Source organism: Desarmillaria tabescens (assembly GCF_030435595.1).
Source record: "Desarmillaria tabescens strain CCBAS 213 chromosome Unknown EV420scaffold_5, whole genome shotgun sequence".
Taxonomy (NCBI): domain Eukaryota; kingdom Fungi; phylum Basidiomycota; class Agaricomycetes; order Agaricales; family Physalacriaceae; genus Desarmillaria; species Desarmillaria tabescens.
In genome coordinates, this window is record NW_026848304.1 from 584002 (window position 1) to 609239 (window position 25238).

A 25238-nucleotide genomic window follows, 5' to 3' on the forward strand; every position below is an offset into this window, starting at 1 on the left:
CTCGCGGAACTCTAATAAGTTATCTGCAACATCCATTGAGCATCATTTACTAACGGCAAAAAAGGTCAGATTCGTTGGAAAACACTGCTTCCCGCCAAGCCACCTGTCGGAAAAGCCACTACCAAGCTTTTCGTTTGCGTCTCCTTCTCGCCCCTTGTAAAAACGAAGGTGATCTCCACTGCGGTAAGCGTTTGCGAGGGGTCAGAGACCGTAATAAAGTCGGTTCGTTGATCATAAATGAGTGCAATGTTACCGTTTGCCGTGATAGAAAGAGAGCGGGCTTCGGAATATTTGGGAAGAGAAACATCGAGCTTTGTAGAGCCACCATTTTCGTTCCAAAAGACGGCAAAGACCGTTTCGTGGGCCTGGTCATAGATTGCTGATACCTGTGCATCGTTCTGAGCGGACTGAAGAGAGAATTGGCGGCTCTTGGAAAGGAAAGCGTCAAGGGATGTACCAGGGAAAGCCGTATACGATGAAGAGGAATTCAAAGAATCATGCTGTAGCCACGCCGTGAAAAGCGTGACATCCGCAGGAGGCTGAGTAGATATGCCAATTGATGACCAATTACCGCGTTTCTCCTCGACGCTGAAAGAGATCGATGTGGATTCCTGTGGATCGAGGACATAACCAACATTTCCATGCCACAATGATCTAGCCCCTGTCACAGACCCAGCTTCATCGTACTCGTCTACCACTAATGGTCCGACGTAACGCTTTTGATCTAGGACAGAATAGACTGGTGCATTGCTTTTGGACGAGATATTGGCGACCATGACGTGCTGTACATCGTCTTCGAGGAAGAACCAGGCCTTCTGCCAGCTCAGCAGCTTCGTGGAAGGGTTCAGATACCGCATAACTGCAACACCAGCTTGACCATCTGACACCCCACCCACGAAAGCTTGTAGTCCAGTGAACTGACTGCTCGAGCAGCTCAACACCGTTGCGTTATAATCAACAGTGATTCCTGGAATGAGGTTCCAATCCCAAGCCGCAGCGATGTCTTCATACTCGTTGCCATTGAGGTATGTGTAACGGACACCATCTGAAAGGTGGAATCCGAATGGCTGGATGAAAGTGTGACGGATGAGTCTTCTTAACGCAACATAACCAACATTTCACAGCTTACGTTTTCCGAATTGGTACACTCGGTGTTTTTTGTTCTCGAAGAAAACATCTTAAGAGTCGTGACATACTCTTTACCACGATGAACCTGCCCGCGAGGTTAGCCATGGCATTTGCAAGGTGGAGAGATGGAAATTCAAGTACCATGTAATCGTTGGCGTAAAACATACGGTTGCCAATAAGGTTTCCAGCATTAGCGTGTGCTAGATCATAGTCGCTTAAACTGGCTCCAAAATCTGTTAGCGTACTTGACATCCATTCATTACCCAATTCCTCGACCGCCGTTAAATTCATTCCAATGTCAGCAGTGGCCCTGTTCATCATGAGCATTGTCCAGGAGGGAAAAGGGTTGAGCGCACTGTCCGTCGATGACAGGAAAGCTGATGAATCTCGGAAGAACAGACTTGATAGAAACAGCTGTCAGTTGTTGTCAGCGCGAATAATGTTGAAAGACCCTACAAAATCCCAGTGAAGTACACCATTAATCGCATTGTAAACAATCATCCATTTGTCCCCATCAAAAAGATTGGCTAAGGCGGTCCTGGAAGCAGAACTCGCCGAAAATTGGGTTCCTGCTGCTGCAAGTTCAAGGTCCATAACATCGTTGGAGCTAGAACGTGATCGTGTAAATGACTAAACTCCAATGCAGGTCGCAACATAATCATACTAGACAGTGCCTAAAATCCCAAAATACATTAGGGTGAAAGTCTCATATATATGATGACTGACCATAATTTCCGTTATAGAGCAAGCCCCCGTGCTGACTATTGCAGATTTTAGCATGCGCTCGATAGGTTTTGTTCTGAACATACCCAAAACTACCGTCTACAAAAGAAAGATCAACACATGTTTAGTAAATATGAGAATATTGAACACACCAGACCTAATGCCATCTACCATGATACCGTCTTTGATGGAAAGTTCTTGGTGAATTTTACTATAAGCATCGGCGACAAAAGACTCATTCGAAGACAAAAGCCCTGCGTCTATTCCGATCTTGGCTACATCCAGGATATTGGCTCCAGTCATGTAGCTCGCATGTCGAGCGAAAGCACCGTATGAACGAGTCGACATGAGCATACAGTGGCTCTCATCTGCATCAGTAAGAACATCTGTTCCCATAATGAGACACACGTCCACCACCAACTGCGGTACTCCGATGACCTGCGAGATATTGAGCAATAGACATGTATGTTACCGGGTTACTACCCACATTACTGTACCAATTCGTATTCCAAAGTAGGGTCTCTGTGGAGTTGCACGGGCAACTTGCACTGCCACCATTGTCCAAGCATGCAGGGTTGGTGAAATCGCGATCGAACCACCATCTCATCCCAAGAAGGATGGCGGATTCGAGGCTGGCATCTTTGACGTACTCGCTGACACCGGGAAGTCCACCATGCCAAGCGCCAGCCATAGTAACTGTGAAGATGGAAGTGAGTACGACAACGGGTGGAAGGATGCAGACTTACTCAATCGGGCCCAGTGATCTCTGGCCGGCCAGTTGGCGCGCTGGGCAGCACATCCTGTGGCATAGTTCACATCGGGCCATTTACCGTCAGAGTCGAGAGAAGCAAGCCTAGGATCATGGTGACATGCGGTGAGGTCTGCCAATGTGCCAAAAGACTTACCAGCCTGCAATTCCATCGCTAGAGCCCGAGAGCCCGGATATAATCGATGTCAAACGGCGCTCCCGAATGAGATTGATGTCTTGGACGCCGGTAGCAGTGGGCTGGGACGAACTCGCGGTGCTGGTAGTCAGTGGTAAAGTCTCGGTAGCTTGAGTATTGGATATCGTGACTGCAGAAGTCATCGATGCTGAGACTGAAGATGCCAGTGCAGCTTGAGAGATGGCATCTGCGGCAGCGGCCGTGCAGACAAACACCGAGGAGAGTAAGGACGCAAAAGTCAGAGAAAAGCGCATAATAGAAAACGAGTGTCGAACGCCAGCTCACAGCAGGAGCCGGTCAAGACGAAAGATGCGTGCAAACAAGATTTGCATGATCATTTTGGACGCGTTGCTTCTATTTGTGTCTTCTGACCTGAAAGTCAACGTTAACGACATCAACCGACGCGCCATCTTCTAGCATCCGCATTAAGACCGCTACTGAGTGACTCAGGACTAGTGGTGTTAGCAAAGACAGCCATAAATGAAGCATTGGGCCATTGTAGCACGTAGACATGTAATCGTGAGCTTGCTCCTATATATGGAAGACGACCGGTTACAGGTCTATGTAGCACGAGGAGAACATGACACGGACCCTGATACTAAATACGGTACATAATTGCATTAGGACCCCTGACACCCTCAATCAGTTATCAGGTCCTGTGTAACGCTCTGTCCCCAAAACCCGTCTGAAGGAAGATCAAAATAGGCTGACTTGGTAGTCGATGCGTCTGTCCACCCCGGCGGAGGTGTTCCTGATCCAAGAGAGACTGTCAATGCAATATTTGCCAGAGTCTGTGATGGATCAGAAAGCATGACTTTCCATTCATCGAGGTCGAGAATAACAGCGCTGTTTCCCGTGGAGTGGACGGTTATAGGTGCGGCGTCAGGAGTTGGAAGGGTTATGGTGACAGAACCTCCGTCAACGTCCCAAAAAATGATCATAGCAATATTATCAGCAACGTCGAGAACAGCTGACACCGAACCATCGTTGCGTACCGGTATGATGTCGGATTCCTGCGACTTCGATACAAACAAATCGTATGACGAAGTTGCTGGGTAAACGGCGTAGGATACAGGGACCGACGTGTCATCGTGACTGAGCCAGGCGGAGAAAAGGTCGACTGATATATCTCCCTCGTCCGATGTGCCAATGGATTCCCAAGAACCAGTCTTATTTCCAAGCTGCACTGACAAAGAAACAGCCGAATTGGACGCATTGAAGGTGTATCCAATACCGCCGTGCCATAGGGATTCAACGGAAGAAAAGTTCCCGCTTTCTGTCACGGTTGACCCGGATATCATCACGTTGCTGAGGTGCCTTCGCTGGTCCAAGACTGAAAATACTGGTGCCGAGGTAGTTGAAGCAATGTTAGCAACCATGACATATTGGACATCATTGGGCAAGAAGAACCACGACTTCTGCCATTGAAGTGATTTGGTTATGGGGTTCTCATAACGCATAGCAGCAACACCGATGTTCTGGTTGGATGCACCACCAACAAAGGATTCAACCCCGCTTATCCTAGATTCGTCACAGTCAAGTACGGTGGCGTTGTAGTCGACTGTTATGCCCGGGATAAGATTCCAATCCCAGGCGGCGAATATGTCCTCATAGTCATTGCCGGTCAAGTAGGTGTACACTGTACCATCAGAGAGATGGAAACCATAAGGCTATAGAGATCAGTTTGAGAAGACAGATCCAATCAATGCAAACTCACATTCTGGGAGTTGACACATTCAGAATTCAAAGTGCGCTTGGAGAACATTTTTAACGTTGTCACGTATCCAGAGCCGCGTTGTACCTGAATGGTTGAGACTATGCACGATGTCAACTAGGGAGAACATACCATGTAATCGTTAGTATAGAACATGCGATTGCCGACGACGGCACCGATGTTAGCATCCTTCGAGGTGCCCTCAAGGACTTCGTAGACACGCGTAATGTCGCTCGAGTTCCATAACTCCCCAAGAACTCTGATCTGTGTCAGATTTGTTTTGAGGCTAGCCGTTGCTCTAGTAGAAACTTCGGTACTAGCCACTCACAATATATTGTAAGACTTACTGGTTATCGGCAACAGGAAGACTTATGACTCGACCGATGACTGACTGAAGATTGTGTGAGACGGCGGTGACTGGCATTAAGTACGATAAAAACTTGCATAGTCCCAGTGCAAAACGCCTGTGACGACGTTACGGAATATCATCCACAGGTTTGCAGTTAGCAGCGTGGCAAACGCATTCTGACCCTCATCTGGCGCTGCCCATTGCGTATTTGCAGACGAAATTTCGAGGTTGAAGACATCATTCGCGCTGCCACTATGTGAGTTTGTCTTTGCCACGCCCAGATGAGTGACTTACTAATCTTTCCCTGTTGCGAAAATACTAGGCACGAGTCCCTTAAGGCAAACTGATCACATACCATAATCTCCGTTATACAGCAAACCATTGTGCTGGCTAAAAACAGTTTTGTAAGTACGCATGAATATAGTCATTGGAGAGCCATCAGCCTACCCGAACGAGCCATCCGGCCTGATGCCGTCTGCACTAACTGCTGTCTTGATGGACAACTCCCCATGAGCTCTATCATAGGCATCCGTGAGTATGGTTTCGTTGCTTGTCAGCAGCCCCAAATCGAGCCCGATACCAGCGATATCAAGGAGATTGGAGCCAGTGATGCTACTAACGCCTATAATACCGGTTTGAAACGTGTTATAGGCCCTTTGAATTATATGTAGACAGCCAGCCAATTCATCGTCTGAGAGACTGGTGTCCAATAAGAGGCACGCTGAGCTAAAAATGGGTCAACTTAGCCGCTGCAATAGTCAAATTTGAAGATGACAGGCGGATACCTAACTAACGGGGGAACCGTAATGACCTATAGGAGCGTTCAGTGAGCCAGAAGGGGCCAGAAAATGTGAAAATCAGACGTTAGAAGCCCAATTAGTGTTCCAGAAGCCAGGCGTGCCGCAGGGACAAGCATCGGTACCGCCAGCGTCCAGACACGCAATGTTGTCAAAGTCATTGGAGAACCAATAATTCATTGCCAGAGTGATGGAGGCTCTGAGATCGGGATCACCGGCATACTGAAGTGCATTCTTGAAGCCACCGTGATATGCAGCAGCGAACGTATCTGATTTCAGAGTCAGACCGGTATTCCGAATCTATGAAAATCAATAAACTTACCAATACGCCTCCAATGCTGCTGTGCAGGCCAACTCCCTCTTTGGGCGTCGCATCCAGCGGTGTAGTTAATTTCGTCATCCGGCCATTTCCCATTCTCACCCAAGGATGATAACCTACCAATCAAGTTAGAATCGCGGCTTTACCACCCAAAGGTAGAATGAATACCATTTAGGGATAGACGAAGCTCCCGTAGAGGCACCAACAATACCTGAATATCGCCGTTGGCGAACAACATCGATGTCAGCTCCGAAACCTGGAAGAAAAAGACACGTAGAAAAAACGGCGAATAAGAGGACACGAAACATAGCTAGCTGTTCGCACCAGACCGTCACGTCTCGTTCAAATAGAAACGAAGTCAGAGTCCTACATTCTGGGAAGTCACAGATGTTGTGGTGTACGACTGAAACGAACGTAACGGTTCCTAAGGAGAGCACGAAAAGTGATAAAGAAAGAGACGTTGGTGCTTGGACTGTATCAAGCGTTTTATGAGTATCTTGGTTAGATTAGCGTCCATCATGGTTCTCGCGACCACACGCTCGTGGTGATGATCAAGATCAAGGTAGATCATCGGACTTATTGAATCAACCGAAAAAAAATCGGTGGCCTTGGGACCATGCAATTTGCCGTACTCAGAAGCTTTCGAACCGAGGACTGCCATAGATGCCAGATTGAAGGGATCTCTAACGAAATGCAAAAGTTAGACAGATATATACGTCTAGTATTATATGAGAATTGTACGAGTATGTGAGAGATATCGATACACTGTAAGTGTTAGTGTCCAAAAGTGTCCAAAGTCCCAAGAGTTCGTAAGGTCGTTAATAAAGAGTGGATGTAAAAAATCGCGGAGTTGGATCACTTGGAAGCCTTGACGTGCAACTTTGAAAGGGATACAGTAACAGGCACAGCCAAAAAGGCATTAGCTACCCAGACCACTAGAAAGAACGAGTTAGTCCATCATTCACGGGATGGAACGGGACAGAATACTCACTGGTGAAGGCGTTACCAATGCTGGCCACGGCATTGACGCCTGCGGCGACGCTGCCGTTAAAATCGCTGACCGTCTTGTCAAACCACATTCTGACGACCATGTGCGTAGTGAATCCTAGACAGAAGCGGATCAATCTCTGGGAACGGGCCATAGAGCTCTACTCACCGATGAAGAATCCTATGAAGCCCATCCAGGCAGTTAGCCTCTGAATAAGGGGCTTGTCCATGGTAGCAGCCATTTTCTCTCCCATTTTGTGTCGGAAAGACGCCACAGTGTAAACGAGGAAGAAGACGGAAGAAAAGCCCAGTGAAACAGCAACGAAAGCCCCTGCACTGGGCGGAGAAGATATAAGGATCTGAGGCACATCGGCCGGTAGATCAGAAAAGTCTGCGAAGGCACGGACAGTTGAGCATAGCAGGCATGTTTACGAGATAATCGGCATACCGTATGTCGGCCTGAGGGCAGCAACGGTACAATTGATCGCAGCGTCGTTCGTCGGTCGAGAGCACGATCCTGGAAAAAGGGAAAGGAGATTAACACTAATGCGCGTCATAAAGAGAAAAAACCATACCGAGCAGTCCCAAGAAAAGACTTGCTCCATCAGTTCCATCTGAAGAATTCGAGGATGGGGTACTAAAAGATAGATTTTTAGTAAACAGAAAAGATACGAATGAAGCCGCTAACATAGTGAACAGTGCAACCCTGTCCTCAAGCAAAAGACTCGGAGCCAAGAATGCCAAGTAAGAGAGGATAAGAGAAGTCAAAGCAAGCAGCGGCGTAAGGTATAAAACCACGGCTTTGGATAGACCGGCAATCATGATTGGAATGAAAAGTGAGAGAGGTCGTGTAGAAAACGTTTATCGTAAAGAATGCAAAGCGCGACTTGCGGCTTGAAGACAGGAAAAGGAGAATAGGCAAGACGCAGTCAAGCGATAAAGACTTTAGGCCGAACCGTCGTGTACTTTATACGCGCACCGTCCATTCCAGCCGGGATCAAAATGGGAAGAATAGGACCGAGAAGTGAACAATGAGCAAGCGTATCGAGGGCGATGCTTACATAATGCTATTGTTCACTCTTGTGCTGCTTTTGTTCAGTCCGAGATCTACATTACACGTCGCACAGACCCTTGACGCGTCGTCGGTCCTAGAACAAGAGATCCCAAATGCGGCCAAGTGACGAATCGGTAGAACAGGGCCCATGTGCTTTTTGACAACGCTTGGAGCGATGCTCTATTGTACTTTTTTTTTTTGCTGTACATGCCGTATTCAACAGTTCACCGCCATCAGAAATGGGCGCGAAGAGTGCCTGCAGCCAAGGAAGGAGCGAGCAAGAGAATATTACGCATTTTTTTCGGTGGTGGTGATGAGAAAGAGAGATGCCGACGGCAATCAGCGCCAAACATTTTTTTGTCATTCTGGACTACTCTCCTTCCCTTTCACAATGACAGAGGTCGAAGATGCCATTATACCTGCCATTCAAAGACTCTCAGATTTAGTCGACAATCAACCGGAAAACTATGCAAGGGGTAGTCAGGATATCCAATTGGCAGCTCTTGCAGCAACGCAGTACATATTCGACCTATGTGGGTTTCTCGTATATGGCTCCAATTTTCAGTTCTGACACTCGTATGAAGCATTGAAATGTGAAAATGTGTCTGCACCACACATAAATTCTCTTCTCCAAACCCTCAGTCCATCTGAAGCACCTCAAACGCGATCGCAGAGTAAGAAACGAAAACGCAGCCCTAGTCCGCCACGGACCGTGCCTACATTCGAAATGACCCCCTTGACGTCTTTGTTCACGGATGGCATGGACGAGGAACAAATATGGGCTCAATTGGACCTCAGAGCTAGTAGGGTCACCACAGTCCTTGAACAGGCCATCCATCCAGACGAAGATTCGGAGGACGAGGATAAGGATGAAACAATGCAGAAGGTTTTAGAAGCCCTCAGAAATGGTGAGGATGTTGAAGGCTTCGACTTCGATGACCTTGACGAGGATCTGGGAGAGTCTGATGAAGGGGCCCTTAGTGAAAGCAGTTCTGAAGAAGAAGAGGAAGAGGAGGAGGAGAGCTCGGAGGAAGAGCCGCATGAAGAAGGTGTCATGACGCTAAAAGACCCTTCCTCCGAAGAAGATTCTTCCGCGGAAGATTTCTCCGACTCCCAGCAATCACCTCGAAGAAGAAAGGCGAAAAAGAGCGCAAAGAAGTCGAGACCTGAACATTCAGAACTCGACGACGACTTTTTCAATCTAAAGTCCTTCAACTCCCAAACCGAACGCTCGGAAGCACGTTCAGTATCTCGTGGAAATCTTGACGCAGATGGGGAGAGCTCAGACGAAGAGTTTGTGGACCTGTTCGCTCCAGTTGACGTTGAAAACTTCGATGAAGAGGACCTCGAGGACAGCGCCGGTATGTCCTATATGTACACACGGATGCTATGATTAATTGTTTTTTAGAGCCCTTCTACAAGGATTTCTTCGCCCCACCTCGATCTGGAGCTTCTAAACGTCAGAAGGGAGAGACACGGAAAGATGGCGTGCGCTTCCACGACGAGGTTAGGGTCAAGAAAATCAAAGCAAAGGGGAAAAACTTACCGCTGTCTCTCATGTTCAACGCCGGCGAAGATGAAGACGAGGACGAAGATGAAGACGACGAAGACGACGGACTGATGGAAGCGTTGCAATACGATGAAGATGAGGGTGAAGGTGTTTTGGATGACAGTAATGAGGATAAGGATGAGGAAGATGGAGATGAAGATATGGATACAGAAGACGGAACATCCGAGCACAGTGGTGGAGATGCCATCGATCGATTAAAGGATGATTTATTCGCAGAAGAAGACGAAGAACCGGAGCGAGGTACGAAAATTACTATGACTGCGTGCTGTATTAACGTCGGAATTAGATCAATCCCAGCACGAAAAGCGTATGGCTGCGCTGAAAGAGCAGATTGTGGCACTGGAGGAGGAGAACGTTGGTCAAAAGGACTGGGTACTTATGGGCGAAGCTCATTCCCGGTCTCGTCCCCAAAATTCACTACTGGAAGAGGACCTGGAGTTCGAACGTGTCATGAAGGCGTTACCTGTCATCACCGAAGAGGTGGTACAAGAGCTTGAAGAGAGAATCAAGGCGCGAATCATGGACAACAACTTTGACGACGTTGTCAGGATACGACCTTTAGATGACAAGCCCTTTCTGCCATCAAGATTTTTCGAGCTCAAGGATACAAAATCGGCCGACTCCCTTGCTCAAATTTACGAAAATGAATTTGTTGCAGCGCAGACTGGAGGTCCTGTGGATGATCGTGATGGTAAACTGAAGAAGGAGCACGATGATATTGAAAAATTGTGGGATAACATTTGTGCAAAGCTAGACGCTCTCTGCAACGCCCACTTTACTCCCAAACAAGTAAGGTGGTTTCTTTCTTCGTCATCGACATGCTTAATATTTTCAACAGGCCAAAGCTACGATATCTTCCATATCAAATATAGCAACTACGTCTTTGGAATCTGCTCTGCCTACCACCGAATCTACAGCAACGATGCTTGCGCCTGAGGAAGTATTCGCCCCCTCCCCGTCTGATCTTCGCTCTCGAAGCGAAATGACACCCAGTGAAAAGCAGGCGCTCAGAGCAAAAGAACGAAAAGCCAGGAAAAAGAGAAGAGACCAACTGAACACTGCGGTGGATAAATACGCCAGGACCAAGGGGAGTGTCAAGTCGCAAAAGAAGGATGCATTAGAGATGGCAGTAAAGAGCGGCAAGGGCGTTACTGTCGTTGGGAAGCAGAGGAAGGATATCCTTCAGAGAAAAGATTCGAGGAAGTCGAAATGATTGTAGACCCACGTGACCCTGAATATAATTTAGTGGCTTGATCGCAACCACACTGCAGTTTTTCCCACCATCACGACAAGCATCAACGATTACCACCAGTGAACATACAAGGGAATACGCATGTCGTTCTTTTCTCGGCGCAAAGACAAACCCCGCATTCCACCCGTCGAGTCACCTTCTCCCAACAGCACCTCGCCATGCCCGTCATACCGTTCCAACGCAAGTACCTACGTTCCAAGTCGTGATGGCGACCCATACAATACACCATCCAACAAAGTTACTTCTTATCCGCCACCAGTACCAACACCAATGAATGACTATGAGCCTCGTGATAAGTATAACAGGAGTAACGGGGTTGGGGACATCTATTCACGTGGCAGTGCTGAACTAGACAAGGATCGTAACGAACTTTTCTCAGGCTACAACCCTCAAAAGGCTGGTTCCGGGCGTTTCTTTGATGGTCCCCAGATCAGGGAGCCGGCCCCGGGCGAGGAGAACGATGAAGACGTAGAGGGAATCAAACAGCAAACGAGGTTCACGAAGCAGGAGAGTGTAAACTCTACTCGAAATGCCCTTCGCATGGCCCGCGAGGCTGAGGAAACCGGTCGTAGTACCTTGTCCAGGTTGGGTGATCAGTCTGGTGCGTATTTATCACAGTGATGCTTATTACGTCTACTAATATTACTGATAGAGAAACTTGCCAACACGGAGCGTCATTTAGATGTTTCAAAGGGTCATTCGATTCGTGCTGATGATAAGACTGACGAGCTTAAGAAACTTAACCGCTCTATATTCCGACCTGCTATTACTTTCAACAAGGACGCGAAGCGAGCCGCTCAGGAGGCTAAAATCCAGGGTCGTTATGAAGAAGAGCGGGAGGAAAGGGAGAAAGCTATGATGGACATTCGTGAGAGCCAGAATCGGATTGGTCGCGCGCAGACATATGGACGTCATGATGATGAAGAGGGACTGACTGGTCCAGGACGAATCAAAACGGCTTCAGAGTTGTCAGTAAGGAAAGAGCAGAGGAAGCGGTTCCAGTTCGAAGCTACTGCCTCTGACGATGAGCTTGAGGATGAGCTCGACGACAATTTGAATGAGATAGGCGACATGACGAAGCGATTGAAGGCGCTGGGTACGGCCATGGGTCAGGAGTTGGATAGCCAGAACAAACGGATTGAAGTCATTGAGGGCAAGACTGTTGGGTTGGACAGCAGAATCTTTAGAAATACTGAACGCGTATGTGTTTTCTGTTTTCTGCTGCTGTACTTGACTGACTAAATGTATTCTAACAGCTTAAGAAAATCAGGTAGAACAACCAGCGTACAAATAGATTCACTTTCTTCTTCCTTGGTTTTTTTTTTTTTTCCAATAATCATGGGCTCGGAACTATATCTCTTGAATATCAATTATCAATAACATTTTCACCTGGATTCTTTCAAAGTCTACTGAGGAGGAACTCTTTGTCTTTTGAGCTTTCAGTCGGCTAATTACCGCAAAGTCCGGCGGGCACAGGGCTACGGCACTTTGACCTGTACACGCATCATGTCTCATTACTGACGACCTCTGGGTACACTCGTCACCTCCTTTTCATGGTCCTCGACTTCTGCAAGGAGGATTACTGTTTTCACAGCATTCCCTCTGTAATAGACTATAGAAACGCATTCTATTTATCATAACGAATGGATCGTCCACTGGCAACCGACGGGCACAATGACGGTCCTCTTATGTCTGGTATATACGATTCCACTGTCCTTCTCTTCCCTTTGATCCGGCTCACTGTCACACCAGGCAATCTTTAATCTCTCAACAGACCGGTAATTGAAGCTTTCACCTCTAATTTTGGTGGCTCAAGGCTTTCGTACGCTAGAACTATTCGGCGAAACAGTCCTCGAAAATGAACAACTGCACGGTCGGGTTCAAGAGCTTGAAAGAGAAGTGGCTGTTTGGAAGCAGGGATATATCAATGCAGAAAATCAAACAAACTTGCTGCAGAAGGAGGTGGTCCACTTACGACAGATGACTGAATCATTAAAGGTTCGTTCATCCCCTAGCGGCTTGAACTCTCTTCATTGATCCGGTGGTGATATAGGAAGATAATCCTTTAATCCTTGCGCTCGTGGATGGTGACGGAAATATTTTTTCCGAAGAACTGCTTCGTCAAGGACAGGCCGGAGGACGAAACGTATGGTCACTCTCTTCGTGCTTTTGCGTTACTCATTCCCTGGTTTCTAAGGCGGCTATGATGCTCACGAAAGGTCTAACTGATTATACAGCGGCCGTTGATGCACGTATATCTGCCCGCTCCAGAGTGTGGCTCACCGTATACTGTAACAAGCAAGGCCTATCCGATACATTAGTCGCCAACGACGTTTGCACATCAGAGCAATTTGAAGCATTTTTCCTGGGATTTAACCAGGCGGCTCCTTTGTTTTCGATAATTGACGTGGGCACCGGAAAAGAAGCAGCGGACACAAAAATAAAAGGTTAGTCTCACGATTTGACTCGTCGTCAGTTGGGGCGCTTACAGTCACTATTTATCAGAGCACTTGCGTCTCTTCACTCGCTTTCCACAAACATTCCTAATATATTTTGGCGGTAAGATATTCCCTCATCCGTATCGTGTCATTCTGACATTACATGAAGGAGCCCATGACAATGGCTACACCTCGACTTTAACTTCACTGCAAAATGAGGGTCTTCTCGGCAAAATTGTTCTCCTTAGAGGCTACAAAGAGCTAGCCGTAGAACTGAAACACCTGCAGCTCCCTGTTGTGGAAGTAGGCGGTGTTTTTAGATCAACAAAACTTCCAGGTCACGTCAGGCATGGTTCGCAAAAGCCTGTCGGGTATGTCAGCGCGCCCGAGTCAAAAACCAACGGGGCAAAGGCAACAGGACCACCAAAATACCTCAACCCAAATCTGGTATGGATACTTAATCCCCTCCAAGCAATGCATCATCTGATGTAAATCTTCTCTGAACAGCCAATTAACAAACGTGTGTGGTGTCTCCAAATATTACCTTCCAGATTGTGACCTTTCTTTCTGTAGATAAACCGCCGCCGTGTACGTTTTACTACTTAGGCACCTGCAGGCATGGTCCTAAGTGTACTTTCGGGCACGATTACACCTTAACTCAGAAGAATCTCATTGAGATGCGAGAGAATTCCAAGAAGTTTCCTTGTGCAATTTTGAACAAAGGTATGGCGGTCATGTTTCATCGCCGCCTGTTCTTTTGTATTGATTTAAACAGGGAAAGTATGCCCTTCGGGAGACGACTGTATCTCTGGTCACTTTTGTCCCCGTGGAAACACCTGTTCTTTGTTCAAAGAAGGCAAATGCAAATTTGTCGGAAGTAAGCTCGTTTCCTTTGCCAGTCAAAGAAACCTCCACTCAATATATAATTTTTCCCACAGAGAACATGCATTCAAAACCTAAATCATCAAAGCCCTCTGCTCCTTCGAGCGTGGTGGATCCAGCTGATGATACTTTGTCCCAGAATGGCATTGGTACAATGTCAGATATTGATTACAGCTCTTCAGGCTCCAGCCATCCTCATGATTCCTAATTTGTTATAGTTAATAAAATCCTTGTCAAACTGTATTTCTGTGGGAGATACATTATTGTCTATATCCGAGAAAGCTTCTGTTGTGGATTACAGAGACTGAGAGAAGGGTCGAGGAAATGACGTGACAAGCCGCGCGATCGTCACAAACACGAGATTTACCACGTGCATGCCTTTGTCGGCGTCACAACTGTTTTTGCTTCCGTGCTCGTTCTTTCTCCTCAAATGATTTCAGCGTACGAGGCACAGCGCAATGCTAACATTGAAAGGTCTGTAGTATCCACTATATTTGTTCCAGTGACTGATGTATAACAGGAATCGAGAGCTTCTGAAATCTCTGGGACTGGATACGCCGATATTTGAGCCAACAGAAACGAAACGAAAGCCCAAAACCGCGCCGAAAAAACGCAAGGCTCCTCCGCCAGCTAGCGATGATGAGAATCCCAACAAAGCCGCTAGAGTTGAAGATAAAACCGACGTGTCTTCATCTGAGACTGGCGTCCGTCGCAGTGCACGTAACAGAGGCAAAGCGGTGGACTACAAATCCGAGAAAACGGGAGAAAGTCCCATGCCGATTGCGTTTCGTGCTGGTGTTAGGACTTCGGGTAATGAAGGGCCTCTAGGTAGTGGAGAGGGTGCGCGGCGAAAACACGATCCGTACGTGACCGAGATATCCACTACCACCGCGATTCTGGGCTCACGTCCACTCGAACAGAAAGGTCTATGGGTCTATCCCAGGAGTTGAAGTCGGGACGTGGTGGGAGACGAGACAGGCTTGTAGCATTGATGCTATTCACGCGTGAGTCCTTCTACTTCAGCACTTTGACATTTCATGAATGACCTTGTCATTGTAGGCCTTGGGTTGGCGGTATATCTGCATCTAAGGACGGCGCCTATAGCGTTGCTCTCAGTGGTGGATATGACGATGATGTGGACCTTGGTTACGCGTTGTGAGTGTCCCTGACTTTTTGCCTTGTGCTTACCGAAACTAAAATTTCCGCAGCACTTACACCGGCTCTGGTATGATTCTTTTTTTTCGTCACCTAGGAACTCGTCTGACGTTTTTCAGGCGGGAGGGATCTCAAGGGGACTGCAGCACAGCCCAAAAATGTGTGTTCAACACTGCCATTTGAGTGGCTTTGGTTTGACCGTAGCATTTATTTTACCAACAGCTTCGAACTGCAGCACAAAGTTCAGATCAGAGTTTCGAGAACACTGTGAGTAAGGCATTCCTCTAGGGTCTATCTATTATCTCATTCGTTCATTGCAGTTCAATAAAGCGCTCAAGGTAAGTAATCTACTAAACCATGCTAGCTCTTCCCTAATTCGTCGTATTAGCGTTCCTCCGAAACCAAAAAACCCATCCGAGTCATTCGCGGATACAAACTGCGATCACCTTATGCACCGAGTGAAGGGCAAGTACTATTCCAATTTTCACTTGTTATATGCTGCCATACAAGAAATTAGATATCGTTACGACGGCCTTTATCATGTGGAAAAGGTACTATTTCTGCATCATTTCTCTCTTGAATAATATTGAGGCCATCTAATTTCACAGGCGTGGATCGAAAAGGGCCTTAACGCGGGTGGTTACCTTGTCTGTAAATTCGCATTCAAGGTATGACTTCGATACCTTATATATACCAAACTTAACGTACGTATAGCGTTTGCCCGGTCAACCACCTTTACCCCGTCGTGATACATCCGAGGATTCTGTCGAAGTCCACGATAAACGGGAAGATGGTGCTGAAGAGACTTTGTCCCCCGAAGGAGAGGAGGAAGACTGAAATATGCCCCCCAAAAGGAACTAATTTGTCATAGGATCTATCGATATGTTGTCTTGCTTTCTTGCTAATGCTATTCTGATTCGTTTATCTCACACACTCAATCCCCGTCGTAGCACTGACTGCGTCTACGGTAGAAATTCGGATTTTCACTCTTGTTTCTCTGGGAATGAGTTTACCTGCTGACATTCTGACCTGCCTTGTGCGCGCATTTCCTACTCTAAACGTGCACGGTTTCTTCATTTCTACGTCACAATGCTGGTGCTCCCAAATCATATAGTTTATCAGATGAGATGTATAAGGTCTCGAAGTGTCTACAACTACGAGCTGCATCCTCATTCTTTGGAGGGCGCATTGTCAAAGTTAAATGATGACTGCGTCTACTATCACTCATGAGTAAGAATTGCCAAACAGCTTCGTTCAGCGTCTCGCCTCAGTCATAGCCGTTGTCTTGTTAGCGCACATCGGCACTGTCAACGCCGTTGCCGGCGTAACGACTTGGAACGACGTGAATCCCTCCTACATCCAGTGATTGCCGTTGACCGGTTTCCTCTTACACAGTACGGAACGCAATCCGGTGTCGCTTGTTCGGGTATCTCGGCATTTCCAAGGCATTTCTTTCGGTTTCTAGCTTGCTAAATATGCGAATCAGATTTCTTGCCTACTAACTCTCAGGGAAACAATATTTTTTCTGCTACTTTGAGTGATCTTTCGCCTCTATGGACGGGATCCAGATGTCAGGGATCTAAAGATGCGAGCAAATGGTGAGTATATCACCTTGTTACTGGGAAATACATATGTATGTTGCTCACGTGTGTCCTGTTAGCAATGGACATGGATCTTGCGTTAATTGCATCGGTCGTCAGTTAGAAAGCTAGCCACCGACCATACTCTCATTGACACGGTTTAGCCGCTTGTCCCGGTGAGCAACAATGTGGGCACTGTTTTAATATTCGATGTAAGTAGCATTTCTGTGGGAAATTTCCTTGACCTACGAGCGACAGGCACTAGATCTCTCGATCACGAGACTTCTGGATCGTGCACTGGCAACACTGTCAAGGGTACGAGACTCCGCCTACCTTATTGACTGCGTCAATGCTCATTCCAACGAAGTCAAGATCGTAGACGCGTAAGTAACAAAGCCCCAAGAGCCATGGTGATTGATCATCATCATTCCACAGATGCCCATCGACTCATCCTGCCAACTACTGCAAGGTTGCTGTATTCGGAGGGACAACGTATTCTGCGCTCGATTTAGCACACTCAGGATTGACCGGGACCGCACCTTAGTACCGTCGGCGGGAAGACCGCGGTTGGTTTTGCAACAATGGGACAGCGTCGTGCCACAAACCCACGGACGACACTGCCACGTCGGCCCGAATGTTCTGACAACCTTCGACGACGACGACGCGTCGTGAAGATTGCTCTGGTATGACTCGCCTCTCTCCGTTCTCATTCTGGGGCTGAAGGAGGTTCATAGATATTATTGCTCTTCTTGTTCGCATTGTCAGCGTACTCATCATTGGGCCTTTCCCGACTTGGCCTGGTATCTTCAATGTGTCTGGCTCGATCCAAACCCACCACCAAAGCTATCATTCAGCAGCTATTTACACCCTTCGACTCGCGGACATCAAGTAGGAGTGTCGACGCTGGGCTCCCATCCTCCTTGGCCGCATTGTCTATACTCATTCAAATAGCGCCTTGACACCGAGCACTGTGCTCGGTCCATTGTCTTGCATACCAACAACATCATCCCTGGCTTCAGTCATAGAAAAACAGAGCGCAATAACTTACCGCAACAAGCACATGTGCATTAGGATTATCTTCAAGAGAATTCTGAATGCCACAGCGAATACATAGCCCGTGGTCCTTTTTGAAAGGGAAGTTTCCTTGACAGGAGTTCTCGAGAAGATCTCCAACACATTTTGTTGTGGTTTCATGCTCCTGCACTACTGAATGAGATTAGTGAATCAATAGTGATAGGTTGTGCATCGAAGGAAACGAGCTCACCTTGAAGCTGAACTGCACATCGGAGGCAGCAGCAGCTGGCTGTAATCTCCTGATTCGCCGGACCACAATGATTACATTGACAATACATCTGGGAGAAAGGTTATCAGTTATATAGCAGTAAACATCTGATGGAAGCCTTTGGAATTGAGCCTACAGAAATGCGAGCATGCTCTTCTGCGGAATTTTGGACAGGTTTAACAGGTGGCATCGTTCACATAGACCTGGAGCGCCTTTGAGAGGGAAGTTCCCTTGGCACCCATCCTCTGGGTACCTCCCAGTGCAAACGGTAAGCCTGTAATTATTAAAAGGCTGGGATTCATAGAGACGAGAATAAGACAGAGGTATAGATTGATCTAATTTAGCACGGGGTGTTGGGTGGCAGCATCACAATGACGACCACCGATCAAAAACCAACCGCGGTCATCCCGCCGACCTTACCTTAGTCTGTCCCAGACGATGAAGCCTGTGAGGCTAGTGGCGTCAACGCCTTCGATATTGCGATCACGGCGAAGAGTATCCTCTCGTCTTTCGTAAGGGTATTCCGTCTCGCTTCCGAGCTCAGAAAAACTGAATCTAAAGCAGCAAGGAAATCTCAATATTGACATTGAGGTTACCAGCTGTTGAACGCGAGGCTACATGTGAGGCGTGGAAACATCCAATGGCAATTATTGTACTTTTTGCTTTTGACATGCGGTGCACTATTTCGTAATTTGCATCGACCCTAGTTTTTCTGAAAACGCTGCGTTGTCGGCCGCCAGTTACCGGGCGCAGTCGTATAAGATTCTTATGATGGAAGTGAGGGTAAAGGTGACTAAGTACTGCCCCACAGGACGATATCGATGAAGATGTCAAGAAACGTGAAGAGAAGTGGTGATTCGGCGGCTAGCACTAACCGGCACCCTCGATCTTTATCAAATATTTTATTCTCACGGCGACAAACGGCAAGAGGCATGTTTTGTTGTCGACCCCACTCTGGATCGTAACTACGTACACACTCTCCTTGCCTAATTTTCCGGCCCCAGGGCTGTCCGTCGCTCCTTTCAAAATTAACGCTATCATCATGCGTTTTCCTTCCTTAACAATGTTAAGCTCTACTGCTCTTTTTCTCTTGCTGCTCGACGTCTGCTACGCCCATCCCAGTCCCCGTCCACACGATGAACACCTGGGACCGTGGCAACGACACGCCGCCCGTGACATGCGCCGCCGCTCGTCGTTCCATGTTGGCGGAAGCAATGAAGGTCATCTGAAGAAACGCGGTTCTTTCACGTATTACGAAGTGGGACTGTGAGTAGCTGCAGCTCGATGGCCGTACCAACGTATTGACGACCATGCAGAGGTGCCTGTGGTGGCACGAATGTTGCCAGTGACTATGTACGTTCCTCTTTCCTTTATTCCAATACCAATTCTCACCGTACACTAGATCGTCGCCCTCAATGCTGCTGCAAGTATCCATTTTCTCACCCTGGAGCACGCGTTCTAACCTCAACTTTGTCTAGCAATGGGACGGTGGCTCTCACTGCTACGAATCTGTAACAATCACCATCAACGGGCAGTCGGTGCAGGCGCAGATAGTTGATGAGGTGGAGTCGTCTTTTTTTCTGATACCACATCATTACTGATTCCCTTGCCAGTGCCCAGGATGCGGGTCGGGTGATCTGGACTTTTCTCAAGGGCTTTTCCAGCACTTTGCTGATACTAGTGTCGGTGTCCTCACTGGATCTTTCTCCTTTGGATCCGGCACGACGAGCTCGCAGGCGCCTACGACGACCCAGCAGCCTACCACTAGTTCAACATCTACATACACTCCGCCGAGCACCACGTCTACAAGTCAATACACGCCCACGACTACGAGCACAAGTACGCCGCCGCCTACAACGTCTACCAGCAGTACCTCCAGTACTCCGTCGACCAGTTAGTGTTTTTTCCTACTATTACCTTGATCTGAGACTAATAAGCATTTATAGCATTGACAAGCAGTAGCAGCAGTAGTAGCAGCAGCAGCAGCAGTACCCAGTCAGCTACTTCCACAACATCATCTTCATCCTCTTCCTCATCCTCTTCACCATCCTCCTCTACCACCAGCAGCGCGCCTCTCACCTCTACAACAACCACTTCCTCTGATTCTTATGGCGGTCAACAAGTTCTGGAGCACATGAATGCCTTTGTGGTTCAACTAGCCGAGCTGGCAGTCTTAGGCGCCAAACAGCTTTGACAAGCGCATTAGGGACCCAGGTGTTGGACATATAAATTATCAAATAGATACCCGTTCACGCGATTCTGTTTTCCTCGGTTTGTTGTGGTAATACATGGCATGGCTCTTTCGGATACGTACTCCACGAGGACCAACTATCCTACCGTGACCTTTTATTTGTGTCTAATTCTTTTTCTCCCACTTAACAGTTGACGTTCTCTTGACTGGACTTCTCGGTATGCTCCACAGTCAACGTTACTTATTAACTGATGTCACCCTCCTTTTCGAGTGTGACATGGACATCTAGACCCAATTTTTGGATCATTAAAATGGCATTATGATGAACATATGATACTCCACTGACTAAAATCTACTTAGATGATTACTCTTCTTTATTCTTTTCGTCTAGCTCATCTTGGGCGACAGGATTCCAGCCGTCTACTCTGATCCTCTTGACAGCATCATACGCAACCTCTCGGGCCGCTTCCCCGTTCTTATTCTTGTAGAAAACGATGTCGCCCTCTTCCTCGACAAAGAGGCATTGAGTGAATGAGCGATATAGCGCGTAAAATGAGGGCTGGAAAACATTAGACAGGTGTTTACTTTTACTGCAGACGACATACCGTCGAATCGTAGTTGTAGCTGTCACCGAGAACATTCTTGACAACCTGGGTGATCGCTGGGCCGTTATCTAAGTAACAGGGACAGTAAGGATCATCTATCCTCAACTGGGTCAAAACAATCAATATACGCACAGAACGGAGCACTCGAGAAGAAGTCTAGCACGACAACACTAAGTGATCATCACACATACAGCAAAAAAATGACCTACGATGAGCCACATGATCATGACTGATGTTATGGAAGAAAAACCTTCCCATCCAGCCTAGGAGGGGTCGGTCAACCGTCGCCGCCGCACCGCGGAGGAAGGACCATTCCGCCTTTCTATAATGCGGTATAGTGGGATCAGAGTGATGGAGGTACGTGAACATTACTGGAAAGCGATGAATTGAATGAATAATCATGACGCGGGATGGATGAGAAATAGACGGTACCTATCCTAGAAATGAATAGACGAGTGATGAGGAGTCACAGTGGATAGATGAAGGGTCGGAGAGACAGACCAGTGATTCGTCAGCTAGGGACGGGAGGAATCAGCGCCGGGAACAAAGCAGCGAAGAAGACGGGGACTTACTAGGTAGGGAACCAAGTAGTACTTGAAGAAAAAACCGGGCCCGGCGTAGGTGAGGAGGAGGACCATGGCGATCAAGCCAATGTCAGAAATGATGATAGCATTTCCTGTCCCAGTGAAGATTGATAAAAGTATGATTAGCAGAAGGATGAAACGCACTTTGTTCAGGCTTGAACAGCGGTGAATCAGGATCAAAATGGTTAGTCCCAGAGGAATACATTTTAGATCCCATGGTGTTCTTCCTGTTCATATTCATGTACATGTCAGATCCGATCTCACAAGAATTGAGAGGTAACTCACGCTAGGTACACCCACCATCCACTAAACAAAGACGAATTAATCAAAAAGATCGTAAACTGAAAACCTAGGCTTACAGGCCCTGCATGATGAGCATCCTCGAGAGCGTATAGATCGGTGTCTCCTCAAAGACCTCGTCGTAATCAAACTGCCTTGCCTTTTCCTTGGAGGGTAGCCCGTAATCGCTCCGGAGGTAGGGAACGTAGTTCTCATCGCGTTCCATGGAGGAGGTCGCTTTCTGATTTAAGGGAACAGCTCAGGGTTGATTGAATCAAGGTGGCGACTGTAAAGACTCACATGATGTGCATGGTGTGTAGCGCGCCATGCGTAGTAAGGAATCAGTAGAGCCTACGCAAGTCCGTTATCAAATCAAATCAAAGACTCGGAGGGGAAATCGCTAACCGTATGCAGCACGAAGCCTACAAGATTGTTCACCCTCGTGGATCGATAAAGCGTACCGTGCCCCGCATCGTGTCCTTTTTTTTTCGAAGCCGTCAGCGCGGGGGCCGTTAAATCGCGATAAGGAAGACATACCGAGGCAGAATATCCCAGCCCATACTAGTCCCTGGACCCACCAGTATGCAAGCCACAAGAAGGACTTGACGAGGATACCGAGTACTGGGCTGGTTAAGTAGGCTTCGACGTCGCTGATCCGGGAGGCGAGTTTGAAGAGCAGGAGAGTGAAGGATATGTCGCGGAGGACATACAGCGTCGCCAGGACGGGGTTGCCTGGTCAACGTCAGATAAAGGAACCGAGGATGGGGAGAAATGGTACCTTTGAGAAGATGCTTCGGGACGGCATCGTGGATTTCCTTGAGCGTGACCGTAGGAGGTGAGAACGGTGTCTTGCGCCTAGAGAAGATTCAGCCTCCTGCTCCTCCTCCCCTTCAATGGAAGCTCGCTAGCTCACCTCTCGAGGTATTCCGGGCTATCCATGATGATGATGGAAGTTGGAGAAAAAGACCGTACATCGGTTCTTTCCAAGCAATTTATCTGGATTCTGAAAGCTGGTCGGATCACTAGCGGAGAATGACAAGTGAATAGAACGAGAATTGATTTGTTGGGCGCTAAGCCGGATAGCACATCGTCGGAGAAGCCAATGGATCAATTTGATTCGGCACGTCGCGACTGTTGAACAGATTGGAAAATATGAATGTTTTAAAGTGACCGGTGGTATTAATGATGCGTCTACTGTGACTCTTGTACAAACATACCTAAAACCTCTATATCAATAACATAACATAACATGTACTCAAACCTCCTGGATAGCATCCTTTACGATGGATAGGAATTGCTCATCGGTAGCAGGTTCCTTCCAGTGCCTCTTACTCGACCTCCAGAGCATATAAAGCCCTCTTATGCTATCCCTCAACGCCGTCTCGTTGTCCGCGTGTAACCAAGTCTCCGCTTTGATAGGCTCCTCTGAAGAAGGACTGGAATCCGAGTCTGAGAGGCTGAGCTCAAAAGTCTGGGTATGGGTATGGGGTATTTCTTCGACGACGTCAGATATCGTGGGTAAGGACTCTAATCGGGAAGTGAGCGCAAGGAGACGGTCAGAGAGGTCCTGGGCGTGAGAAGGAATATGGACGACGGTGGGCTCATGGTGAGCCGCTGGGCGGCGTTTCTCTGGGACTGGTGACGGGATCGTGGAGTCGCCAGAACCTGGTAAAAGTTGTTAGGTTAGGGTTATGTGCTGTGGAAGAGACGGACGTACCGTGAACATTGGCGTACTGGGCCCAGTAGGCATCCTCAGTATGGGCATGGCTGTCGTGCACCAAAGCGTGGTGGTCGCCCTCGTCATGGTGTTCATCCTGGCCGTACGCATCCCAGTACGCGGCTTCCTCCTTGTCGTGACTCGCTATCTCGCCTACACGCTGAGAGGAGCTCTGAGGAAAGGGCATCAAGCCTGCATTGTGGTACTTCCACGAGGTGTCGTTGTGGTCCCACTGAAAGACGAGGCGTACGGAGGAAGAACGAACGTGGGCGTGAGCGTAGGTGGACTCTTGGTCACCGGTATAGCATATGGAAAGATCAGAAGCTAGGGCGTCGTCTGGTAATGAGCTGAGAAGGTCGATAATACGAGACTGGTCTGAGGACGGCCACGTCAGGTAATCTGCCAGGTTTTCCTGGGGGTTGATCTGGAGAAAATGGTGACGTTGGAGGAGGGACGTTGATATAAGTTGGGGAGGAAGGTGGACAGGGGGTATCAGGTATTGGAGAAAGCTGGCGACGGTGGCTGGCTGGAGCTCTGGGACTGTGATATTTTGTGAAGACATATCTGGGAGAAGGAAAGAAAGAAAGAAAGGCGCTTGTCAAGCATGGCAACCCCGGCCCTCAGCTGATGAGTACGATCGAGCGAGCGGAACCGGGAACTATCTACCCCGCACTTTTTCATTTTTTATTTGACATTATTTCTCCCACCAACGAGACTGTGCCTTTTACATGCTGGTCATATGCTGGTCAATGCACACTTGGCTATTCCTTTAGGTATCCAGCTTTGATCGCAGCGAATTCAAAGCTCAGCGCCAAGTATTGACTATTCAAGGAGACCCGACGGGTAATACGCCTTGATATAGGGGTGAAGCGACGGGCGTGTTTAGCTCTACAAGCTCAAGGCGGCTCAACAGAGGCTTTGACGAGGTCCGGGCCGATGCAGATAAAGCATCCGTGAACGTGACGTGACTGTCACACGCTTCGCTCTTTCCACGACGACGACGACGACACTGATGATGACGGGTGCGAGCATGTACGGGCAGCAGAGACAGCGCCAGAGCATCCTAGTCCTTTTCTTTCTTCTCATTCTTCCCCTTGTAGCCCTTGCTCAGGTGAGGCTCACGACATTGTCCATGTACTTGGTCTAACAAATCTTAGTCAAACACTGGCAGCGCACAAGTTTCTACGATATTCTCAGTAGCGTCGTCTGGGACAGTGACATCAATAGCTACTATCCTTACCACCATAACGAATACCGCCTCATCCTCCTCTGCGTCGGGCAACAGCTCATCATCTGCATCGGGGAACAGTACAAGCACTGCATCAGGCAATAGTACTGCTACAAAATCTCAGTCGCACACCAGCGACACTTCTACGACACCGAGCAATCTACCTACGGCCTCAACAGATGGAGTAAATGGAGGTGGAGGAACAGCTGGGGCACCTTCGCCCGGAGCTACTGATTCGAGTGGGAACAAATATGGACCGGATGATAGTTATATTGCGGGGGCGACGGCGTTGCAGAGAAACGGACTGTTCATTGGATTGGTGGGACTTGTTGTTGGGGTGGTGATGACTCTGCTCTGATCTCTCTTTCATTGATGGATATGGACATTATTGCATTATACATTACAAGTGTTGCATGGACTGTATTTTCTAATTAGCTTCCATGTCTGGCAACCAGGATGG

The 25238-nt window shown here is 47.9% G+C and overlaps 12 protein-coding genes across 12 annotated transcripts; 7 read left to right on the forward strand and 5 right to left on the reverse strand.

The window, feature by feature from the left end:
• Nucleotides 1–65: 65 nt before the first annotated feature.
• On the reverse strand, nucleotides 66–3049 carry EV420DRAFT_1637300 (polysaccharide lyase family 8 protein; the record flags this gene model as incomplete). Its single annotated transcript, XM_060476689.1, has 12 exons — nucleotides 66–1067; nucleotides 1130–1213; nucleotides 1270–1438; nucleotides 1485–1528; nucleotides 1585–1735; nucleotides 1793–1802; nucleotides 1855–1889; nucleotides 1938–1950; nucleotides 2004–2289; nucleotides 2339–2547; nucleotides 2598–2704; nucleotides 2757–3049. 12 exons carry the CDS (start codon nucleotides 3047–3049, stop codon nucleotides 66–68), a joined length of 2403 nt encoding a protein of 800 aa, XP_060336190.1.
• A 384-nt stretch (nucleotides 3050–3433) lies between these two features.
• On the reverse strand, nucleotides 3434–6282 carry EV420DRAFT_1637301 (polysaccharide lyase family 8 protein; the record flags this gene model as incomplete). Its single annotated transcript, XM_060476690.1, has 12 exons — nucleotides 3434–4465; nucleotides 4513–4596; nucleotides 4642–4807; nucleotides 4857–4896; nucleotides 4950–5104; nucleotides 5153–5162; nucleotides 5214–5248; nucleotides 5306–5584; nucleotides 5653–5669; nucleotides 5722–5924; nucleotides 5978–6090; nucleotides 6143–6282. 12 exons carry the CDS (start codon nucleotides 6280–6282, stop codon nucleotides 3434–3436), a joined length of 2274 nt encoding a protein of 757 aa, XP_060336191.1.
• Nucleotides 6283–6732: 450 nt separating this feature from the next.
• EV420DRAFT_941197 (uncharacterized protein) lies at nucleotides 6733–7925 on the reverse strand. The gene is made up of 6 exons (XM_060484077.1): nucleotides 7650–7925; nucleotides 7537–7598; nucleotides 7410–7478; nucleotides 7131–7352; nucleotides 6966–7079; nucleotides 6733–6909 (listed from the first exon to the last, which is right to left on the reverse strand). The coding sequence occupies exons 1-6, from the start codon at nucleotides 7781–7783 to the stop codon at nucleotides 6830–6832; spliced, it is 681 nt and encodes a 226-aa protein (XP_060336192.1). The 5' UTR covers nucleotides 7784–7925; the 3' UTR covers nucleotides 6733–6829.
• A 409-nt stretch (nucleotides 7926–8334) lies between these two features.
• On the forward strand, nucleotides 8335–10857 carry EV420DRAFT_1327358 (U3 small nucleolar ribonucleoprotein complex, subunit Mpp10). The gene is made up of 5 exons (XM_060468769.1): nucleotides 8335–8548; nucleotides 8600–9376; nucleotides 9424–9825; nucleotides 9872–10374; nucleotides 10424–10857. The coding sequence occupies exons 1-5, from the start codon at nucleotides 8407–8409 to the stop codon at nucleotides 10796–10798; spliced, it is 2199 nt and encodes a 732-aa protein (XP_060336193.1). The 5' UTR covers nucleotides 8335–8406; the 3' UTR covers nucleotides 10799–10857.
• Nucleotides 10840–12111, forward strand: EV420DRAFT_1718469 (protein transporter SEC9; the record flags this gene model as incomplete). The annotated part of the gene is made up of 3 exons (XM_060479730.1): nucleotides 10840–11438; nucleotides 11490–12037; nucleotides 12094–12111. The coding sequence occupies exons 1-3, from the start codon at nucleotides 10919–10921 to the stop codon at nucleotides 12109–12111; spliced, it is 1086 nt and encodes a 361-aa protein (XP_060336194.1). The 5' UTR covers nucleotides 10840–10918.
• A 158-nt stretch (nucleotides 12112–12269) lies between these two features.
• On the forward strand, nucleotides 12270–14436 carry EV420DRAFT_1512997 (uncharacterized protein). Its single transcript, XM_060471696.1, has 10 exons — nucleotides 12270–12527; nucleotides 12590–12615; nucleotides 12669–12835; nucleotides 12891–12983; nucleotides 13035–13284; nucleotides 13343–13396; nucleotides 13445–13722; nucleotides 13827–13998; nucleotides 14051–14152; nucleotides 14214–14436. The coding sequence occupies exons 1-10, from the start codon at nucleotides 12481–12483 to the stop codon at nucleotides 14363–14365; spliced, it is 1341 nt and encodes a 446-aa protein (XP_060336195.1). The 5' UTR covers nucleotides 12270–12480; the 3' UTR covers nucleotides 14366–14436.
• EV420DRAFT_1513000 (PUA-like domain-containing protein) lies at nucleotides 14437–16242 on the forward strand. Its single transcript, XM_060471697.1, has 12 exons — nucleotides 14437–14631; nucleotides 14678–15019; nucleotides 15078–15161; nucleotides 15217–15312; nucleotides 15366–15382; nucleotides 15432–15472; nucleotides 15535–15579; nucleotides 15633–15650; nucleotides 15701–15777; nucleotides 15830–15863; nucleotides 15921–15980; nucleotides 16027–16242. Exons 1-12 carry the CDS (start codon nucleotides 14588–14590, stop codon nucleotides 16147–16149), a joined length of 981 nt encoding a protein of 326 aa, XP_060336196.1. The 5' UTR covers nucleotides 14437–14587; the 3' UTR covers nucleotides 16150–16242.
• Nucleotides 16243–16439: 197 nt separating this feature from the next.
• Nucleotides 16440–19038, forward strand: EV420DRAFT_1627022 (uncharacterized protein; the record flags this gene model as incomplete). The annotated part of the gene is made up of 11 exons (XM_060476027.1): nucleotides 16440–16508; nucleotides 16571–16654; nucleotides 16708–16738; nucleotides 16799–16910; nucleotides 16973–17007; nucleotides 17057–17104; nucleotides 17151–17207; nucleotides 17272–17275; nucleotides 17328–17367; nucleotides 18600–18686; nucleotides 18739–19038. 11 exons carry the CDS (start codon nucleotides 16440–16442, stop codon nucleotides 18778–18780), a joined length of 609 nt encoding a protein of 202 aa, XP_060336197.1. The 3' UTR covers nucleotides 18781–19038.
• Nucleotides 19039–20700, forward strand: EV420DRAFT_1513018 (RlpA-like double-psi beta-barrel-protein domain-containing protein-containing protein). The gene is made up of 7 exons (XM_060471698.1): nucleotides 19039–19440; nucleotides 19491–19527; nucleotides 19577–19597; nucleotides 19653–19736; nucleotides 19788–20067; nucleotides 20121–20169; nucleotides 20239–20700. The coding sequence occupies exons 1-7, from the start codon at nucleotides 19217–19219 to the stop codon at nucleotides 20366–20368; spliced, it is 825 nt and encodes a 274-aa protein (XP_060336198.1). The 5' UTR covers nucleotides 19039–19216; the 3' UTR covers nucleotides 20369–20700.
• A 29-nt stretch (nucleotides 20701–20729) lies between these two features.
• On the reverse strand, nucleotides 20730–22772 carry EV420DRAFT_1637307 (fatty acid desaturase-domain-containing protein; the record flags this gene model as incomplete). The annotated part of the gene is made up of 14 exons (XM_060476691.1): nucleotides 20730–20924; nucleotides 20971–21038; nucleotides 21103–21126; nucleotides 21180–21402; nucleotides 21441–21485; nucleotides 21543–21646; nucleotides 21699–21781; nucleotides 21840–21860; nucleotides 21914–22074; nucleotides 22134–22184; nucleotides 22239–22312; nucleotides 22371–22565; nucleotides 22612–22688; nucleotides 22747–22772. 14 exons carry the CDS (start codon nucleotides 22770–22772, stop codon nucleotides 20730–20732), a joined length of 1347 nt encoding a protein of 448 aa, XP_060336199.1.
• Nucleotides 22773–23088: 316 nt separating this feature from the next.
• On the reverse strand, nucleotides 23089–24112 carry EV420DRAFT_1637308 (uncharacterized protein; the record flags this gene model as incomplete). Its single annotated transcript, XM_060476692.1, has 2 exons — nucleotides 23089–23498; nucleotides 23551–24112. The coding sequence occupies 2 exons, from the start codon at nucleotides 24110–24112 to the stop codon at nucleotides 23089–23091; spliced, it is 972 nt and encodes a 323-aa protein (XP_060336200.1).
• A 225-nt stretch (nucleotides 24113–24337) lies between these two features.
• Nucleotides 24338–25154, forward strand: EV420DRAFT_941769 (uncharacterized protein). The gene is made up of 2 exons (XM_060484080.1): nucleotides 24338–24661; nucleotides 24708–25154. The coding sequence occupies exons 1-2, from the start codon at nucleotides 24563–24565 to the stop codon at nucleotides 25134–25136; spliced, it is 528 nt and encodes a 175-aa protein (XP_060336201.1). The 5' UTR covers nucleotides 24338–24562; the 3' UTR covers nucleotides 25137–25154.
• The last annotated feature ends 84 nt before the right edge of the window (nucleotides 25155–25238 follow it).

Excerpts from the sequence above, each read along its gene's own strand:
- EV420DRAFT_941197 (XM_060484077.1), bottom strand. The coding sequence starts at position 7,783 with ATGATTGCCGGTCTATCCAAAGCCGTGGTTTTATACCTTACGCCGCTG. Across the intron at positions 7,479-7,536 it reads TCTTTTCTTGGGACTGCTCG|GATCGTGCTCTCGACCGACG; the intron begins GTATGGTTTTTT and ends CCCTTTTTCCAG. Across the intron at positions 6,910-6,965 it reads CATTGGTAACGCCTTCACCA|TGGTCTGGGTAGCTAATGCC; the intron begins GTGAGTATTCTG and ends CGTTCTTTCTAG.
- EV420DRAFT_1327358 (XM_060468769.1), top strand. The coding sequence starts at position 8,407 with ATGACAGAGGTCGAAGATGCCATTATACCTGCCATTCAAAGACTCTCA. Across the intron at positions 9,826-9,871 it reads AGACGAAGAACCGGAGCGAG|ATCAATCCCAGCACGAAAAG; the intron begins GTACGAAAATTA and ends CGTCGGAATTAG. Across the intron at positions 10,375-10,423 it reads CCCACTTTACTCCCAAACAA|GCCAAAGCTACGATATCTTC; the intron begins GTAAGGTGGTTT and ends TATTTTCAACAG.
- EV420DRAFT_1512997 (XM_060471696.1), top strand. The coding sequence starts at position 12,481 with ATGGATCGTCCACTGGCAACCGACGGGCACAATGACGGTCCTCTTAT. Across the intron at positions 12,836-12,890 it reads AGATGACTGAATCATTAAAG|GAAGATAATCCTTTAATCCT; the intron begins GTTCGTTCATCC and ends GTGGTGATATAG. Across the intron at positions 14,153-14,213 it reads CAAATGCAAATTTGTCGGAA|AGAACATGCATTCAAAACCT; the intron begins GTAAGCTCGTTT and ends TTTTTCCCACAG.
- EV420DRAFT_1513000 (XM_060471697.1), top strand. The coding sequence starts at position 14,588 with ATGATTTCAGCGTACGAGGCACAGCGCAATGCTAACATTGAAAG. Across the intron at positions 15,020-15,077 it reads GCGCGGCGAAAACACGATCC|AAAGGTCTATGGGTCTATCC; the intron begins GTACGTGACCGA and ends CCACTCGAACAG. Across the intron at positions 15,981-16,026 it reads TCTGTAAATTCGCATTCAAG|CGTTTGCCCGGTCAACCACC; the intron begins GTATGACTTCGA and ends ACGTACGTATAG.
- EV420DRAFT_1513018 (XM_060471698.1), top strand. The coding sequence starts at position 19,217 with ATGCGTTTTCCTTCCTTAACAATGTTAAGCTCTACTGCTCTTTTTCTC. Across the intron at positions 19,528-19,576 it reads CGAATGTTGCCAGTGACTAT|ATCGTCGCCCTCAATGCTGC; the intron begins GTACGTTCCTCT and ends ACCGTACACTAG. Across the intron at positions 20,170-20,238 it reads AGCAGCAGCAGCAGTACCCA|CAGCGCGCCTCTCACCTCTA; the intron begins GTCAGCTACTTC and ends CTCTACCACCAG.
- EV420DRAFT_941769 (XM_060484080.1), top strand. The coding sequence starts at position 24,563 with ATGATGACGGGTGCGAGCATGTACGGGCAGCAGAGACAGCGCCAGAGC. Across the intron at positions 24,662-24,707 it reads CCCTTGTAGCCCTTGCTCAG|TCAAACACTGGCAGCGCACA; the intron begins GTGAGGCTCACG and ends AACAAATCTTAG.